Below are 19,950 nucleotides of genomic sequence, written 5' to 3'. Positions count from 1 at the left end.
TAGTTTTATGTGATGGAATAGATAAACATGAATTTTAAAGAATGAAAATGAAAATAATCCAAATGAATAAACAAATAAATAAAATATTGTAATAACATGATGTTATTGTTTTAACTATTGTCTACCAAACTTTTAATATGGACGCGGCTTCCAGTTAGGCATCAGTAATTGTAGTCGGTCTCTTTTGGGGGTTTCCGGCCCAGTGCCATGCAATAGATCTTCCGGTGCGATAAACCTTCCGGGCTCAGCAAATACTGATGTTCATTATTGACATGTAAGATGTATGATTGATTTGTGAGAGCTGAAAATATTAATAAATACGGTAACGGAAGGTTTTGAATGAATTTTCCATTATATCTTGGGAAAACTGACCACAGTATAAGGATGATACGAAACATACTACCAAAGACAATGAAAGCACAAAGTGGGCAGTGCTTTGAAGTCGATGGAAATTGTGGGTTAAGAACACAAAAAAATTAACCAATCAAACCCAAGGAATCCTGACCTAACATTACAAAATAATTAAATTTAATATCCAAAACTAAGCATTTACCCCGGAAAGTTTGTCGCACGACACCGGCCACTTCGGGTAATGTGGCCCCATTGTGGTCCTCCGGGGTGTGTATTTATAGGGCAGCACAGTGGGTAAGTATGATGGTGCGGATCAATGTTCGGGTGGCTGTCTGATCAACCTGAAATGAGTATTCTATCAGTTGGTATTATGGATGTTCGACTTTAGGCTGGTGACCGTGGCCGGGCGTCGTGCAGTAGCAACTTTAGCTCAAGGTCGAGTTGTGCGCTTCAGCCAGCCACCCCACCTCCACCGGCAGGGTTGGCACACCTGATGCTGCTGCCCACGGTTGTGCGGATGGTGCCCGCAACCCCACCGACTATTTAATGTACTGTACATTACAGTACTTTTATCTTTCGTTTGGGGTACAAGGCTAACTATGTGTGTTTGTTCCTCCAGGTTTATTAAGCCGCCTTCTCTTTTAAGGGAACTATCCCTTTAAACAAAAGAGAGCAATTTTCTGTTCCTTCCCCTGAGTAAACTAACTATATACTGTACTGTACACCACCTGCTTCATCCCATCACTCCACCCATCCAACTATACACCCTAGCCCACCTCTCCCACCATACAGTTATTACCTCGTTTAAAGTATACTGTACAGTGTATCCTTTTATTTATCATTGAACATTCTGATATATAGTAGTGATATGTTTCAAGTATGTACAGTAAGCGGCAAAACTCTCTTCTTCGTTTTGTCTGATGATTCCTTAAAGTTGGTGTAATATATTCAAAGATTTTCCTCGGCTCCATAGTATGAACAGTTGGTATGTCTGACTGGCTAGCATGATTCATCTGAGACGAGAAGCTCATTATACGGAACATGAAGCATGTCATGGTTTGAAACGTCCCAAATTGGTTAATGTGGTAATTTATATACTTGACAGTCATGAGGATCAATCCCTCTGTTGACGAAGTTCCCAGAGGGTGGCTCCAGTATTCCCCGACACATTCATCCAAAACTGGGAAGATAGTTTTGTCGTCCACTGTACATGAGTTTGAGCCTTCTGCCTTGTTCACAGGCTAGGTATATTATTTGAGACAACTCCCAAAAATACTCTGGGCCTTACTGAGGATGTCAAAGAATATCGTTTGAAATTTTCCTTTGTTGTGTCAGCATATAGTTGTGGGTGTACAGGTACTGTGGTGCACAGGTAGGTACTGTACAAAAGTACAGTAATTTGCACATTAATTGTTGTTTAACTTGTTTATACTGTATGTATATATGTGCTTGAACGGACAAGTTATTTAAGTATGTGTTCTATTGTCTAATGGTAGACCCTGCTGCCATATGACACCACAAAAACTGTGACCAAGTCCCAGGTTGTTGATTTGACTTTCTGCCTCATTTACACACAATTGCAGGGTTTCAATTGTTTCTCTTGCTTTGACAACTTAACATACATATATTGTTTCTCACTTTTGTTTTTAATTTTGTTTATTATTATTATTATTATTATTATTATTATTATTATTATTATTAGTGTTATTATTATTATTATTATTATTATTATTTTATTATTATATTTTCAATTTTTAATTATATAGTTTATTTACTATGACTAATTATTATTACTATTGTTACATTTTCGCCCCCCAGGCCCCAATGTGGGTCAATGACCTGTTCCCGGGTGGGCTAATCCCCGTAAAAAAAACAACAATAGGTATACATTTATTAGACAACAACTATTGTATTAATAAACAAGGACATAAGGGTGCTTCTATAGTATGCGATCTACCGGCATATTGACAGTATATATACGGTATTTAAAGTCAAGACTATTGAATAGACACGTTAGGGAATATTTTCTCGTGTAACTATACAATATAAGAGGGGTAGTTACTTCATTATACGGTAAGTACTATGTCTCATTGTCACGTGATAGGTTGGAGCACTGCCCAAGCCATACTAATGCAGTAGTATTGACAAACACTATTGTATATAAGATTCAGCAAAAGTGATTTATAATGTTAAGTAGTTGTTTTTATCTTAAGTGTAACTGAATATATCATTATTTTGTGTTTTATATTAATATTGTATTGTGTTGTTACAGGAAAGAGTGGTGGAAAAGATGGAGAGGAGAAGAAAGAGGGCGGGGAGTGGGAGCAATACAATGCAGGAGCAGCTTTTCTTGGCCCAACACTGTGGGACAAGACGCTCTCCTACGACTCCGATCTTAAAGTCTCTGTAAGTTTATATACTTAACACTAAATGTTTTTAAGTTAAGCGTGAAGTTTATAAGTAATTAAGTAATTGTGTTTTTTTATTTTTGGCTGTTGTAAAGTACAGTACTGTGGTAACAGGGTTCCTTTTGAAGAACTAGATAAATAATAATGGGTCGGCACCATTTGAATGATGCAGTATCTTCAAGTGCTCACATACTGAATTTGAATGTTAGGATCTTCCTTAGTATAAGTGAAATGTTAGAACCATAATATTTTCAAGAAGATTTATAAACTTTAATTCATCCTCCACATTGTATAGAATTAATGATAACATTGTTAATACTGTATAGGCATTTCATTTTAATGTTATCTAAATAGCACAGTACAGTACAGCAGAAATACTTTTTTGTATAACGAAAGAACAAAACATTTTTACAAATGACAAATAAGGTGGTTAATTTAATGTCTTAATTGTATATATGAGAAAAGCTTCAAGATGTGTTTGGAAAGCAAATTATTTTGTGACTGTTTAATTTAACAATTTTATTTAAAAAGGTTTTATTATATGTGTATAAATCACACATTTCCTCACTGGTGGCTCAAAATATACAGTAGTTTACTTTGGCATTGAATAATTTTAAACAGTAATAGTTGTAGGAAGCCTTATCAGTTAACCCCAGAACTGTCGGAAGCAGAATAGTGTAACATGATGTAAAACGCTTTCAATCATCCCAATCCTTAAATAACTTTTGGGTTGTGTTAATTTTTTTCTCTTTTGTTGTTGTTTAATATCTATATATAGTATCTTTGTTTAATGATTTACTGTACAATTTATTCTGTAGAAAACCATATAATTTGGTGTCTATAAAGAGTAATTTACTGTACTTCTCTTAGTATAAAGTCTTAGATTATATGTATAGAAAATCTTAAGTTACAATTTAAGATGATTTGGATCCGAGGTCTTTGTTTTATTTCTGGAGAAGTAGGGATGAGTGAAGGCCACCAGTTTGTGTGTGTGTCCATTACTGGCAACCCTGCATTATGTGGGAAAATGTTTGAAAGAGTATAACACACATGCACAGTGTGTGAAAAACATTGCATAAAAATACAACTTCCATATATCATTTATTACTATTTAGTGCTTCATTGTCTCTTGATGTTAGTAGTAGTTATGACATTAGCTACATACATACAGTAATTGATGTGCTGACTTGTGGAAAATATGCAATATTGGATAGATTTTTTCTTACTTATTTTGTCTTGCTTATTCCTTTTACTTATGTGATTTTTCTTCTCTTTTGCAGCTGGAATATATGGATCTCGATGAGTTCCTGAATGAAAATGGCATCCCAGTTGATGAAAATGCTAAAGCCAATGCTGCAAATCGTAATGGGGGCAGTAGTGGAAGTGCTGATCACAACAGCAGTACCAGCAGCATTAGTAACAGCAATAGTAACAGCAACAGTAATAGCAACAGCAACAGCCTTTCTCCTGAGACACCGTCCTCCCCTGACAACCCTATCATGGGGTCAAGTATGGGAGTGGTTCCTCAGACACCTTCAGGCTTGGCTGCTGTCCCTACTGCCCCTATTACTGTGCCCCCCCCTGCCCTCTCTCCTCAAGACTATGTTGGTGATGGCTATGTCTCCTCACCAGACTCTTCAGAACCCCACTCTCCATCCCTTCAGGTCCATGAACCAGGTAAAAATGGCCTTTTGACCATCATTTATTACTTTACATATATTTTCTCTCCTGTCTTTCATCTTAAAACTTTTTACTATACTTTTTCTCAAAGCTCAACTACAGTACAACACACATTTACAGTAAGCTACAAACACAGTACAGTATTTTGTTTAGATTTCAATACCTGTATCCTTAACCATAAATGCTGTCAAGTATTTTTCTTAAGATAGTTGAGTCAATTTCATAGAGCTACGGTAATCCAAACTGATTGACAGAAAGGTTTATGGAATTATTGGCTTTGATAAGTGTCCATAATTGAAAACTTCTCTTTAGGCTAGATAGACTTTGATATACAGAAGACTTATGTTCCTAAAATCAGTCTAAGTTAAAAATCTGTAATCTGAAGCAGATTTTCCCATTGACTACCATAATAAATTAAGAGATTCATTCCCACAAAAATCAGTTGTCTGACCCATGATAAAATAATCTAAAAATGTTTTTAAGGAAACCGTGATTCTCTATAATAAAAATAATCATAATTGTACAGTACAGTACTTGCAATAATAATGAGTTTGATCGAAATTAAAATCTATTCCACTCATGAGAAACTGGTGCCAAAGGTGTCACCATTGTTGACACCTTATAGAAATAGCAGAAGAACTGACTGGCTCTAACTATAGAGTACTGTACACTACACTACATTATATAGAAGATTCTTGATTTTTCTATCATTTGAATATGATGAAGCAGCAAGACATCTTACTCTCTACAGTACAGTATTAATATTATTATAAAGGTCAAGATAGAACGAACAAATATACCCTATACAGTATAGTCTGCATTTGCGCGGTCAATTGAACCCGTGGAGGTCCTCGTAAAACGAGAAACGCGCAAACGAAATAACAGAACATATGGGATTAATTGAAATAGAGACTGGGCCGACCCCCAAACTCCACTTTTTCCGACACAATACGTACGTTGTAGTAAAAATAACATCTTAATTTTATGATGGTATGCACACACAATTAATATTTAAGAGAAATATCAATAATATTAGGTTTTTTAACACTTACGTTAGTAGAAGAGATGGGTCGGCACATGTGGATGGCGGCTGGTCCCGAGGCAGAGGGCAGATTAGTTGCCCTCCGGTGAATCACTTTCACTACTCGCAGAGGTTTGCAGGGCCTCCCAGACAAACCCCTCAAAGTCCATATCCTCACTGTCACTATCACTGACTTGGGCTGGCTGTGGTTGTGGTGGGTTGCGGGCGAAGAAGTCCTTAATACTAAGTTGACGACTAGCATTGATGTTGTCTAGATAGAACTGGATATACGGCTCCATAACTTTCGTCAGATGGTTATTAGACACTTCATACCGATGCTTGTCTGGGTCGTTGTCAAGGATGAGCTTAATTTTCTCCCCCAACTCGATGATTTCCTTCACACAATCATGGCTTGGTCCAGGTAATTCAAGGTTTTTCTCGGGTGGTGGGGGTCTAGCGGAAGCCATTGTGAGGGGAATAGCGGGCACAAGAGAGAACTGTATACGCGGGCTGAGAACAATGAGACTGGCCCGGCTAGGTCAGCGACTTCTACCCTCTGGTGGCAGGGCACGTCATGTTACATTAGACCAATCACGGCTAGCGGCGGAGGGAATGCGTGGGTGGTAAGGATGCGTGGCCCAATCACAGTCCGATACGTCATGTGACGTCAGCGATAACATAAGAGCAGCCTAATGCACACCCCTCACCGCGCCGCTACCCGCGTATGGTCAAGAATGGACCGCGTGAGTAAAAAATGGCGCAGCGCGTCTGGACCTCGCCGCACAAATGACCAAATTTACTGTGTAATTAAAACAGTTCATTCTGGCAAGGCACCGCGTAAATGACCAAACGCGTAAACAAAAACCGCGTAAATCCAGATTATACTGTACTGTGTGTATATATATATACAATCAACACCTCAACCCCCCAGGATTCGAACTCATGGCCCACGAGCCCATGACTGTGACCGGGGAACGCTAACCGCTGGACCACCAGGATACTAAAAGCAGTCCTAGACTGTTATATTTCACACAAAGCCTGTTCAACAAGCTTATGGCGCCGTGAACCTCTTATGGGGACTACCCGTATCACGTAGGTGGTCAGAGTAACGTGTGAAATATAACAGAGTCTAGGACTGCTTTTATTATCCCGGTGGTCCAGCGGTTAGCGTTTCCCGGTCACAGTCATGGGCTCGTGGGCAGTGGGTTCGAATCCTGGCGGGTTGAGGTGTTGATTGTATGTAGAAGTCCGCGTGCTTTATTGGGCTAATGAAATATATATATATATATATATATATATATATATATATATATATATATATATATATATATATATATATATATATATATATATATATATATATATATGCAAGTAAATCACTGTAGGTGTGCGTGATCTAGGTATATGCTGATAACCACAAGGAAAGAAGAAAACACGACGTTCCCAAAGCGCTTTCGTGTAATTCACATCTTCAGGGGTGAGTACAGACTAAAGAGAAGTACAAAATAAGGTGTATATATACAGAGGAGGGTGAGACTAGGTCCACAATGGTCAGGTATTAGGTAATGACCCTACTAATCTTTAAATAGCACCGCAACGGTCGGTAGTCAGGTCAGAGGGTAAGGTGACCCAACCTTCTCACCTGGTTACAAATCTTCTTAATTACAAATTGTCCAGTTTGTACACATGCCATTACTCAAATTCATTTGAATGCTTCAAGTATGTTTAATACATTGAGATTCTATGATGTTCATCAATTGAATGAAGTAAGGTAATATTGAGGAGGCATTATCCCCAGGGGCCATAAATGTTGTTATCTCAATGAACAAACAGAGCATTGGATTCCTGGCCTGTCCTAACACTGTATTTGTGTTGTTTAATTCTAGTTGCAAGATCTTTACCTGTCTGGCCTAAGTAAAACATATTACATTCCTTGTAAGGAACTTTATAAATGCAACCAATTGTGTTGTTGGGGGAGTTCTTGATTAACATTTGTTTAACAGTGCATGAGTTTTTAAATGCCACATTGACGTTCCAGGTTTTTAGTTGTGAAGGAATGTTTTACGTTATTTGAGTAAATTCTGGTAGTCCCGTAGAATTCATTGATGAGGAATACAAATATATCTATAATATTGGCTCAAACCTTAAATACCCTAGATCTTTCATTACTAAGAAAACTTTTTATAGAACTGATCCTAAGCCCACCCATGACCATAAGAATATCTTAATATTACCATTCCACAAAAATTTCTCACACATTCCTTCACAACTAAAAACCTGGAACGTCAATGTGGCATTTAAAAACTCATGCACTGTTAAACAAATGTTAATCAAGAACTCCTCCAACAACACAATTGGTTGCATTTATAAAGTTCCTTGCAAGGAATGTAATATGTTTTATTTAGGCCAGACAGGTAAACATCTTGCAACTAGAATTAAACAACACAAATACAGTGTTAGGACAGGCCAGGAATGCAATGCTCTGTTTGTTCATTTGAGGGACAACAAGCATTGCATTGACTGGGATAATGCCTCCTCAATATTACCTTGTAATTCAATTGATAGTAGGAACATCATAGAATCTAGTCTTATTAAACATACCGAAGCATTCAACATGAATTTGAGTAATGGCATGTACAAGCTGGACAATTTTGTAATTAAGAAGATTTGTAACCAGGTGAGAAAGTTGGGTCACCTTACCCTCTGACCTGACCACCAACCGTTGTGTGCTATTTAAAGATTAGTAGGGTCATTACCTAACACCTGACCATTGTGGACCTGGTCTCACCCTCCTCTGTATATATACACCTTGGTTTGTATTTCTCTTTAGTCTGTACTCACCCCTGAAGATGTGAATTACACGAAAGCGCTTGGGAACTTCGTGTTTTCTTCTTTCCTTGTGGTTATCAGCATATATATATATATATATATATATATACACACACACACACACACACAGTGTATGCACTATACAATATAAGTAGACTACAATTTTCATCTTCTAACTTTGATTCTTCTTAAATGATTATAATGTTCATCGATGGAGTGATATTACATACATATTTAGGGTAAGTATGATGGCAAATACTCAGTTTCTCTGAGGTTTATTCATGTATAAATTTAAAGTCATTCTTGATGTACAGTATAGATTGGTTGTACTCCATACGGCCCAAAGGGTTTCTCTCATTCATTATCATGATGCTTTGTAAACATTTCCCAATTTTAGTGTACTGAACTGAACTGTACTGTACTGTACTGTACACTGTTCCAGGAGCTGGGTATTTCATGTCATTTTCTTTACACCAAAAGGTACTGTATTATTTGTACTGTATATACTGTACAGTACAGTATTGTGTAGTACAGTATATACATAGCTATTTCAATACTGTGCCACAAATTGAAGGATAATACTTTCAAAACATGTGTGATAGTGAGAAAATAGGACTTAGTGAGTGTAGGCAAGGGCAGATCCATGGGGGGTGCTGGGGGTCCAGACCCCCATCCCCCCTTTCACCAGAAAATTGCAATACTTTTTCTTTAAAGCAGTATTGTACTCAGGCATTTTTGTATAGTAAAAAGTATTTACTATTGACTTTCTTATATCTCCTAATATCAAGTGTGCATGGCTTCAAAATGGCCTCAAAATGCCCAAGATATTAGTCAGATTTCAAAAAATCTTCTGGGGGGGTGGGGGGGGGGTGCTTACAGCATCCCTCAAGAACCCCCCTGCTGGGTGGATGCACTGCACTCACCATGTTCCCCCACCCACAACTTCTTGGACTCCCCATCTTTGATATTCCTGGATCTGCACCTGGTAGGCGAGGTAGGTTAGATTTGCGATATTGAAGCAGTCACTACGCTAAAAGTATTTCAGTTTTGAGTGAGTACAGTGCCATACTGTTATTTTTAAAATGGTGCCATTGTCTCACCAAGCCAGGGCCCATTTTCTTGCATGAAGTGTCCAGTATCCACAGTACTACTGCAGTAACTAACTATAATTTACATGGTCACCTGTGATGTACAAATCTGTACATTCTTCAATATGTACTAAAATACCACTGCATTATATTTCCCAAATTTTTGACAGCACAGTTCTGTATACAGTAGACTTTTAGTATAGATATTGAAGAAAAAACCTGGACAATTTCTTTATATTCAATCTCATTAACATTTATAGTAACATAACATTATTTGGTGGCAGTTGAGAAATTACGAAATGATGGTGATATTAAATAATGATAGTGAGGTAATGATGGGTTATAGAATTGTTTTGTTAAGAATGTTTATGTAGGGAAGTGATAATGAACTAGTTATTACTTAAAAAGGATTAGTTTATAAGTCCATGATTACTGGCTAGTTATGGAACACCTACAGAAATTTGGGTACCCAGAACAAAAATATATATCTACAGTACTGTACCCCCAAATTGTCAAGTACAGTACATGTGACATTCAGATATCTTAGAAACTGGAAAGTTATGCAGGTTTACAGTACAGTACAATAATTAAGTCTTAACCATAATGTAAGCAAAGACCATACCAGACATCTGTCATCACTTCTCTCCGCTGCCCAGTTCCCTGCACCTCCACCCCTTTCATGAGTGCCGAACCTTGCCTAGTCCCAGCTAACCGAGAATACCCCCCTTCAGCTGCTTTACAACCAAAATTACCAAGTTGATGCATCAACTCAGGTCTTCCCATACCCTCACCTGCCTCCACTGCTCTTCAGGATACTGTATCTGGCCAGTTATTTTCTCTTTCCTGTTTCATCTTTTAGCTGCCCCACCCTTTACCTGCCCTACCCTTACCTGACCCACCCCTTACCTGTCCCACCCCTTTACCTGCCCTACCCCCTTACCTGCCCTACCCCTTACCTGCCCTACCTTACCTTGTCCCACCCTTTACCTGCCCCACCCCTTTACCTGCCCCACCCTTTACTGCCCTTCCCCTTATCTGTCTCACCTTACTGACCCTTTACCTGCCCTACCCCACCTGTCCCACCCCTTTACCTGTCCCACCTTTACCTGCCCCACCCCTTTACCTGCCCTTTTACCTGTCTCACCCCTTACCTGTCCCACCCCTTTACCTGTCACCCCTTTACCTGTCACCCCTTACCTGTCCCACCCTTACCTGTCCCCTCTACCTGCCCCATCCACACACTTGTACTGTCCCATCCACACACTGGTACTGTCCCATCCACACTGGTACTGTCCCATCCACACACTGTACTGCCCCAGCCACACACTAGTACTGCCCCAGCCACACACTTGTGCTGTCCCATCTACACACTTGTACTGTCCCATCCACACCGTTGTACTGTCCCATCCACACACGTGTACTGCCCCCCATACATGCTGTCCCATCCACACACTGTCCCATCCACACACTTGTACTGTCCCATCCACACACCCTGCCGTCCCACCCCATGTCCCATCCACACACTTGTACTGTCCCATCCACACTTGTCCCATCCACACCTTGCACTGTCCCGTCCACACACTTGCACTGTCCCATCCACACACTTGCACTCTCCCATCCACACACTTGCACTCTCCCATCCACACACGTGCACTGTCCCATCCACACAATGCTGTCCATCCACACACTTGCTCTGTCCCATCCACACGTGCTGTCCCATCACACTTCACTGTCCCATCCACACCTTGCACTGTCCCATCCACCGTGCACTGTCCCATCCACACCTTGCTTTCCCATCCACACACTTGCACTGTCCCATCCACGTGCTGTCCCATCTGACTGTCCCATCACACACTTGCACTGTCCCATCCACACTTGCACTGTCCCATCCACACACTTGTACTGTCCCATCCACACACACTGGCACTGTCCCATCCACACACACTGGTACTGTCCCACCACACACACCTTGTACTGCCCCAGCCACACACTAGTACTGCCCCAGCCACACACTCTGTACTGTCCCATCCACACACTTGTACTGTCCCATCCACACACTTGTACTGTCCCATCCACACACTCTGTACTGTCCCATCCACACACTTGTACTGTCCCATCCACACTTGCATTGTCCCATCCACACACTTGTACTGTCCCAACACTTGTACTGTCCCATCCACACACTGCACTGTCCCATCCACACACCTGTACTGTCCCATCCACACACCTGTACTGTCCCATCCACACTCTGCATGTCCCATCCCAACTTGCACTGTCCCATCCACACCCCTGTACTGTCCCATCCACACATTGTACTGTCCCATCCAATGTACTGTCCCACCACACACTTGTACTGTCCCATCCACACACGTGTACTGTCCCATCCACACACCTGTACCGTCCCATCCACACACTTACTGTCCCATCCACACACTTGTACTGTCCCATCCACACACCTGTACTGTCCCATCCACACACCCTGTACTGTCCCATCCACACACCTGCATTGTCCCATCCACACACCTGTACTGTCCCATCACACACTTGCACTGTCCCATCCACACACTTGCACTGTCCCATCCACACGCTTCCACTGCCCCATCCACACCCCGTCCCGTCCACACACCCTGTACTGTCCCATCCACACACTCTGCACTGTCCCATCCACACACCTGCACTGTCCCATCCACACACTCTGCACTGTCCCATCCACACACTCTGCACTGTCCCATCCACACCCCACTGTCCCATCCACACACTGCACCGTCCCATCCACTTGCACTGTCCCATCCACACACGTGCACTGTCCCATCCACACACTTGTACTGTCCCATCCACACACTTGCATTGTCCCATCCACACACTGCACTGTCCTATCCACACACACTTGCACTGTCCCATCCACACGCAATGTCCCATCCACACTGCACCCTCCATCCACACACTTGCACTGTCCCATCCACAACCCTGCACTGTCCCATCCACACACTCTGCACTGTCCCATCCACACACTTGCACTGTCCCATCCACACACTTGTACTGTCCCATCCACACACTTGCACTGTCCCATCCACACACACTTGCACTGTCCCATCCACACACCTTGTACTGTCCCATCCACACACCTGTACTGTCCCATCCACACACACCTGCATTGTCCCATCCACACACTTGTACTGTCCCATCCACACACTTGTACTGTCCCATCCACACACTTGTACTGTCCCATCCACACACCTTGTACTGTCCCATCCACACACCTGTACTGTCCCAGCCACACACCTTGTACTGTCCCATCCACACACACACTTGCATTGTCCCATCCACACACCTGTACTGTCCCAGCCACACACTTGTACTGTCCCATCCACACACTTGCACTGTCCCATCCACACGCCTCTACTGCCCCTTCCACACACCTGTACTGTCCCGTCCACACACTGTACTGTCCCATCCACACTTGCACTGTCCCATCCACACACCCTGCACTGTCCCATCCACACACTGCACTGTCCCATCCACACACCTGCACTGTCCCATCCACACACTTCTGCACCTGTCCCATCCACACACACTTGCACCTGTCCACACACGTGCACTGTCCCATCCACACACTTGTACTGTCCCATCCACATACATTGTCCCATCCACACACTTGCACTGTCCCATCCACACTTGCACTGTCCCATCCACACGTGCACTGTCCCATCCACACACTCTTGCACCTTCCATCCACACTTGCACTGTCCCATCCACACACTTGCACTGTCCCATCCACACACCCTGCACTGTCCCATCCACACACTGCACTGTCCCATCCACACACACTCTGTACCGTCCCATCCACGCTTGTACTGTCCCATCCACACAGCTTGAACTGTCCCATCCACACGCTTGTACTGTCCCATCCACACACTTGTACTGTCCCATCCACACACTTTGTACTGTCCCATCCACACACTTGTACTGCCCCATCCACACACACTTGTACTGTCCCATCCACACACTTGCACTGTCCCATCCACACACTTGCACTGTCCCACACACCTGTACTGTCCCATCCACACGCTTGTACTGTCCCATCCACGCTTGAACTGTCCCATCCACACGCTTGTACTGTCCCATCCACACACCTTGTACTGTCCCATCCACACACTTGTACTGTCCCATCCACACACCCTCCACGGCCCCAACCACACACTCTGTACTGTCCCATCCTCACCCCTGTACTGCCCTTCCACACACTTGTACTGTCCCATCCACAAACTTGAACTGTCCCATCCACACACTTGTACTGTCCCATCCACACACGTGTACTGTCCCATCCACACATGTGTACTGTCCCATCCACACACTCTGTACCGCCCATCCACACACACTCCTGAACTGTCCCATCCACGCACTTATACTGTCCCATCCACAGACTTGTGTCCCATCCACGCACTTGTACTGCCCCATCCACACACTTGTCCTGCCCCATCCACACACTCTGTACTGCCCCACCCACACACTTGTCCTCACCCCATCCACACACTTGAACTGTCCCATCCACACACTTGTACTGTCCCATCCACACTTGTACTGTCCCATCCCCTGTACTGCCCCATCCACGCACTTGTCCTGCCCCATCCACACACCTGTACTGCCCCACCCACACACTTGTCCTACCCCATCCACACACCCTGAACTGTCCCATCCACACACTTGTACTGTCCCATCCACACACTTGAACTGTCCCATCCACACACTTGTACTGTCCCATCCACACACTTGTACTATCACTTCCACGCACTTGTAGTGTCCCATCCACACACGTGTCCTGCCCCATCCACACACTTGTCCTGCCCCATCCACACACGTGTCCTGCCCCATCCACACACTTGTCCTGTCCCATCCACACACTTGTACTGTCCCATCACCTTGCTGAATTCTCATGACTGGCAGCTGAAGGTTTTTCTGGGTATGTTGAGTTGGCAGGTAGTATATTGTATGGTGGGTGGCACACCATGCTCTGGCGACCTGGCCTGCCCGATGCACTCTCCACTAACCCCTCACGACCAGACCAACTAGCGTCTGCCTTTCCATACTGACGCTGGTGTTGGTGCAGGTGGCCGGATGGTGGAACAGGAGCAGTGTGGTCGGTTAAGAGTCGCCAGCGAGCAAGGTAGGTGGTGGTTGGGCTGGGCATTGTGGCTAATATAATGTTTGGGTGATCTGTCATTGTTGATTGTGTGTGTGGTGGGGAGGGTGACGGGTGTGTGTGTGTGTTTATGAGGGGTGGTGACAGTGGTCTACCCGCTGACCTGCTCCTCAGCTCATGGCTCCTACCACAGACGGCGGTAAACTTCACTTCAGAACCATTCTTCACTTCACAAGTTGCCACTGTAATTTTCGCTGTAACTAAAGACTCGACTGAATTATTGCCTCCAAAGAAATGCATTCGTAACAAATCCAATTTTGTTACGCCTTAATCTCATCAATATTAAACAATGTCTTCTAATTAAACCCCGATCGCAAGCGGAACTCACGTTGGCAATTTGTTTCATTCATTCACTTAAGTTCACACACCCCTTTTGGGCCTAATGAGCTGTTCATTAGTGAACTTCACTCCTTATAACTATTATATAATTGCGGTAGTGAGCTTCACTCCTTATAACGATTATATAAGTGCGCCACGAGAACTGTATTTGCTGTTATACAAGAGTACGATGGGTGCATATTGGTGTTATATAAGTAAGTGTAATGAGTTGCACCACTTTTTCAGAGCTGGAGTTGGGGCTGAGCGAAGTTCTCTGTGGTTACAGATGAGGCTCGAGCAAACAGGGCGAGAGTTAGTGATAGTAAAACTCAATACGGACGGTAAACCCTTCACCGGTATTACTGGAGCCACAGCCCACCTACCATCTGCTAGAGTTAAATGCGACCCTGGCATTGACTACCAAATATCAGCTAACGATTTAGCCCTTGCTACAGTACCGGGACAGGACTTTGACCCGCGAACTCGCTGCTTCTCCGAGGAGGAGCTCAAACCACAGCCCATGATCAAGAAGAGCCGCAAACAGGTGTGTTACCAGACCGCGTGCACCACACGGTGTACACACACACAATAAGTTGTTGTAGTGAAACACAAACATAGTGATTACTTATAGTGAAACAAACAGTGTGATCACAGTGAAACAAACTGTTGTCATGGTGAAACACACACACACACACATACAGTGTTGTTATAGTGAAACACACACAGTGTGGTCATAGTGAAACAAACAGTGTTGTCATAGTGAAACAAACAGTTGTCATGGTGAAACAAACACACACACACACAACACACTGTTAAGGCAACACACACAGTGTTGTTATAGTGAAACACACAGTGTTGTTATAGTGAAACACACACAGTGTTGTTATAGTGAAACACACACAGTTAATATAGTGAAACAAACAGTGTTGTCATAGTGAACAAAACAGTTGTCATGGTGAAACAAACACACACACACACACACACAACACACACAGTGTTGTTATAGTGAAACACAACAGTGTTGTCATAGTGAAACACACAGTGTTGTTATAGTGAAACACACACAGTGTTGTTATAGTGAAACACACACAGTGTTATAGTGAAACACTCACATACAGTGTTGCCATAGAACACGCATACAGTGTTGCCATAGTGAAACAGTGTTATAAGAAACAGGTGCATATAGAAACACTGTTGTCATAGTGAAAACACACATGCAGTGTTGTCATAGAAACACACACTGTTGTCATAGTGAAACACACATACAGTGTTGTCAATAGTGAAACACACAGTGTTGTTATAGGAACACACAGTGTGGTCATAGTGAAACACACACTGTTGTCATAGTGAAACACATAGTGTTGTCATAGTGAAACACACACTGTTTTCATAGTGAAACACACACACAGTGTTGTTATAGTAGAACACACAGTTGTCATAGTGAAACACACACAGTGTGGTCATAGTGAAACACACACTGTTGTCATAGTGAAACACACACACTGTTGTCATAGTGAAACACACACAGTGTTGTCATAGTGAAACACATAGTGTTGTCATATAGGAAACACACACACAGTGTGGTCATAGTGAAACACACATAGTGTTGTCATAGTGAAACACACACACAGTGTTGTCATAGTGAAACACACAGTGTTGTCATAGTGAAACACATAGTGTTGTCATAGTGAAACACACACTGTTGTCATAGTGAAACACACAGTGTTGTCATAGTGAAACACACACTGTTTTCATAGTGAAACACACACAGTGTTGTCATAGAAACACAGTGTTGTCATAGTGAAACACACACACAGTGTGGCTCGTAGTGAAACACACACTGTTGTCATAGTGAAACACACACACTGTTGTCATAGTGAAACACACACAGTGTTGTTAGTGAAACACATAGTGTTGTCATAGTGAAACACACACAGTGTTGTCATAGTGAAACACACATAGTGTTGTCATAGTGAAACACACACACAGTGTGGTCATAGTGAAACACACATAGTGTTGTCATAGTGAAACACACACACACTGTTGTCATAGTGAAACACACACACACACTGTTGTCATAGTGAAACACACAGTGTTGTCATAGTGAAACACACACAGTGTTGTCATAGTGAAACACACAGTGTTGTCATAGTGGAAACACACAGTGTTGTCATAGTGAAACACACACAGTGTTGTCATAGTGAAACACACACTGTTGTCATAGTGAAACACACTCAGTGTTGTCATAGGAAACACACAGTGTTGTCATAGTGAAACACACAGTGTTGTCATAGTGAAACACACTGTTGTCATAGTGAAACACACACTGTTGTCATAGTGAAACACACACACAGTGTTGTTATAGGAAACACACACACAGTGTTGTCATAGTGAAAACACACACACAGTGTTGTCATAGTGAAACACACACAGTGTTTTATAGTGAAACACACACACACTGTTGTCATAGTGAAACAAGTGTTGTCATAGTGAAACACACACACAGTGTTGTCATAGTGAAACACAACACAGTGTTGTCATAGGTGAAACACAGTGTTGTCATAGTGAAACACAGTTATAGAGAAACACAGTGTTGTCATAGTGAAACACAGTGTTGTCATAGTGAAAACACACACATTCAGTGTTGTCATAGTGAAACACAGTGATATAGAGAAACACACACCCAGTGTTGTCATAGTGAAACACACACACAGTAGTTAATAACACACACACAGTGTTGTCATAGTGAAAACACACACACAGTATTGTCATAGTGAAACACAGTGTTTTATAGTGAAACACACACAGTGTTGTCATAGTGAGACACACAGTTATAGAGAAACACACAGTGTTGTCATAGTGAAACACACACACACTGTTGTCATAGTGAAACACACACACACACTGTTGTCATAGTGAAACACACACACACTGTTGTCATAGTGAAAACACAGTGTTTTCATAGTGAAACACACACAGTGTTGTCATAGTGAAACACACACACTGTTGTCATAGTGAAACACACACACAGTGTTGTCATAGTGAAACACACACACACACAGTGTGTTGCTCGTAGTGAAACACACACACTGTTGTCATAGTGAAACACACACACTGTTGTCATAGTGAAACACATACACAGTGTTGTCATAGTGAAACACAGTGTTACAGAGAAACACACACACAGTGTTGTCATAGTGAAAGTGTTGTTATAGTGAAACACGCACATACAGTGTTCCCTTAGTGAAACACAGTGTTGTCATAGTGAAACGCAGTGTTGTCATAGTGAAACACAGTGTTGTCATAGTGAAACACACACATACAGTATTGTCATAGTTAAACACACACACACAGTGTTGTCATAGTGAAACTGTTGTCATAGTGAAACACACACATACAGTATTGTCATAGTTAAACACACACATACAGTGTTGTCATAGTGAAACACACACAGTGTTGTTATAGTGAAACACACACAGTGTGGTCATAGTGAAACAAACAGTGTTGTCATCATGAAACACAGTGTTGTTATAGTGAAACACACACAGTGTTGTCACAGTGAAACACACACATACAGTGTTGTCATAGTGAAACACACACACAGTGTTGTCATAGTGAAACACACATACAGTGTTGTCATAGTGAAACACACACATACAGTGTTGTCACAGTGAAACACACACATGTGTTGTCATAGTGAAACACACACAGTGTTAACATAGTGTTGTCATCGTGAAACACACACACACAGTGTTGTTATAGTGAAACACATATGTGTTGTCATAGTGAAACACACACAGTGTTGTCATAGTGAAACACACATACAGTGTTAACATAGTAAGGTCATCAGAAACACACACACACACAGCAAGTTGTTATATGAAACACATATGTGTTGTCATAGTGTAAAACACACAGTGTTGTCATAGTGGAACACACATACAGTGTTGTCACAGTGAAACACAGTGTTGTCATAGTGAAACACACACATACAGTGTTGTCATAGAAACACACACATGTGTTGGGTTATAGTGAAACACACATACAGTGTTGTCACAGTGAAACACAGTGTTGTCATAGTTAAACACACACATATGTGTTGTCATAGTGAAACACACACAGTGTTGTCATCATGAAACACAGTGTTGTTATAGTGAAACATAAGTGAAACATACAGTGTTGTCATAGTGAAACACACGCACAGTGTTGTCATAGTGAAACACACACACAGTGTTGTCATAATGAAACACACACATACAGTGTTGTCACAGTGAAACACACACATGTGTTGTCATAGTGAAACACACACACAGTGTTGTTATAGTGAAACACACACAGTGTGGTCATAGTGAAACAGTGTTGTCATCATGAAACACAGTGTTGTTATAGTGAAACACACAGTGTTTTCAGTGAAACACACACACACATGTGTTGTCATAGTGAAACACACACACAGTGTTGTCATAGTGAAAAACATAGTGTTGTCATCGTGAAACACACACACACAGTGTTGTTATAGTGAAACACATACGTGTTGTCATAGTGAAACACACAGTGTTGTTAAAGTGAAACACACAGTGTTGTCATAGTGAAACACACACACACAGTGTTGTCATAGTGAAACACACAGTGTTGTCATACTGAAACACACAGTGTTTTCATAATGAAACACACAGTGTTGTCATAGTGAAACACACACACACAGGCATGTTAGTGCTATGTAGTACTGTGCATGCTAGTCACACATGCAGAAGTATAAACTTACACATCCGCTACACCACATAAGTATTGCAATATTATCTAAGAAATCTCTTATTTGTTTCATAATTTTAAGTAAGTTTTTATGTATGCAGTACAGTATAACAATCATTATAATCATTAATCTTGAATACTAAGGCCAATTTCTAGCTTCATTTAAACAGTGAACATATATTCTATTTTATTTTCAAATTAATTTGGCCATACTGCACTTTAAAGGACAAGGTTCATTTTAAATTCATTTGAAATCAGATTATACGCTAAATATGTATACAGTAGAGTGGTCTACAAGTCCTT

At 41.9% G+C, this 19,950-nt stretch overlaps 1 protein-coding gene across 4 annotated transcripts in view; it reads left to right on the top strand.

Annotated features, from left to right (window-relative positions):
* The window catches only part of LOC121859062 (thyrotroph embryonic factor-like), a 116,541-nt gene that overhangs the window by 78,331 nt on the left and 18,260 nt on the right, over positions 1-19,950 (top strand). For all 4 annotated transcript variants that reach the window (XM_042355723.1, XM_042355722.1, XM_042355725.1 and 1 more), the window contains exons 2-4: positions 2,624-2,757; positions 4,040-4,436; positions 15,351-15,439. In XM_042355723.1, coding sequence (XP_042211657.1) covers positions 2,624-2,757; positions 4,040-4,436; positions 15,351-15,439 — 620 coding nt within the window. The remainder of the gene's footprint in view (positions 1-2,623; positions 2,758-4,039; positions 4,437-15,350; positions 15,440-19,950) is intronic.

Source organism: Homarus americanus, unplaced genomic scaffold (assembly GCF_018991925.1).
Source record: "Homarus americanus isolate GMGI-L3 unplaced genomic scaffold, GMGI_Hamer_2.0 scaffold5773, whole genome shotgun sequence".
NCBI classification, from domain to species: Eukaryota; Metazoa; Arthropoda; class Malacostraca; order Decapoda; family Nephropidae; genus Homarus; species Homarus americanus.
This window is presented reverse-complemented; position numbering and strand designations above follow the sequence as displayed.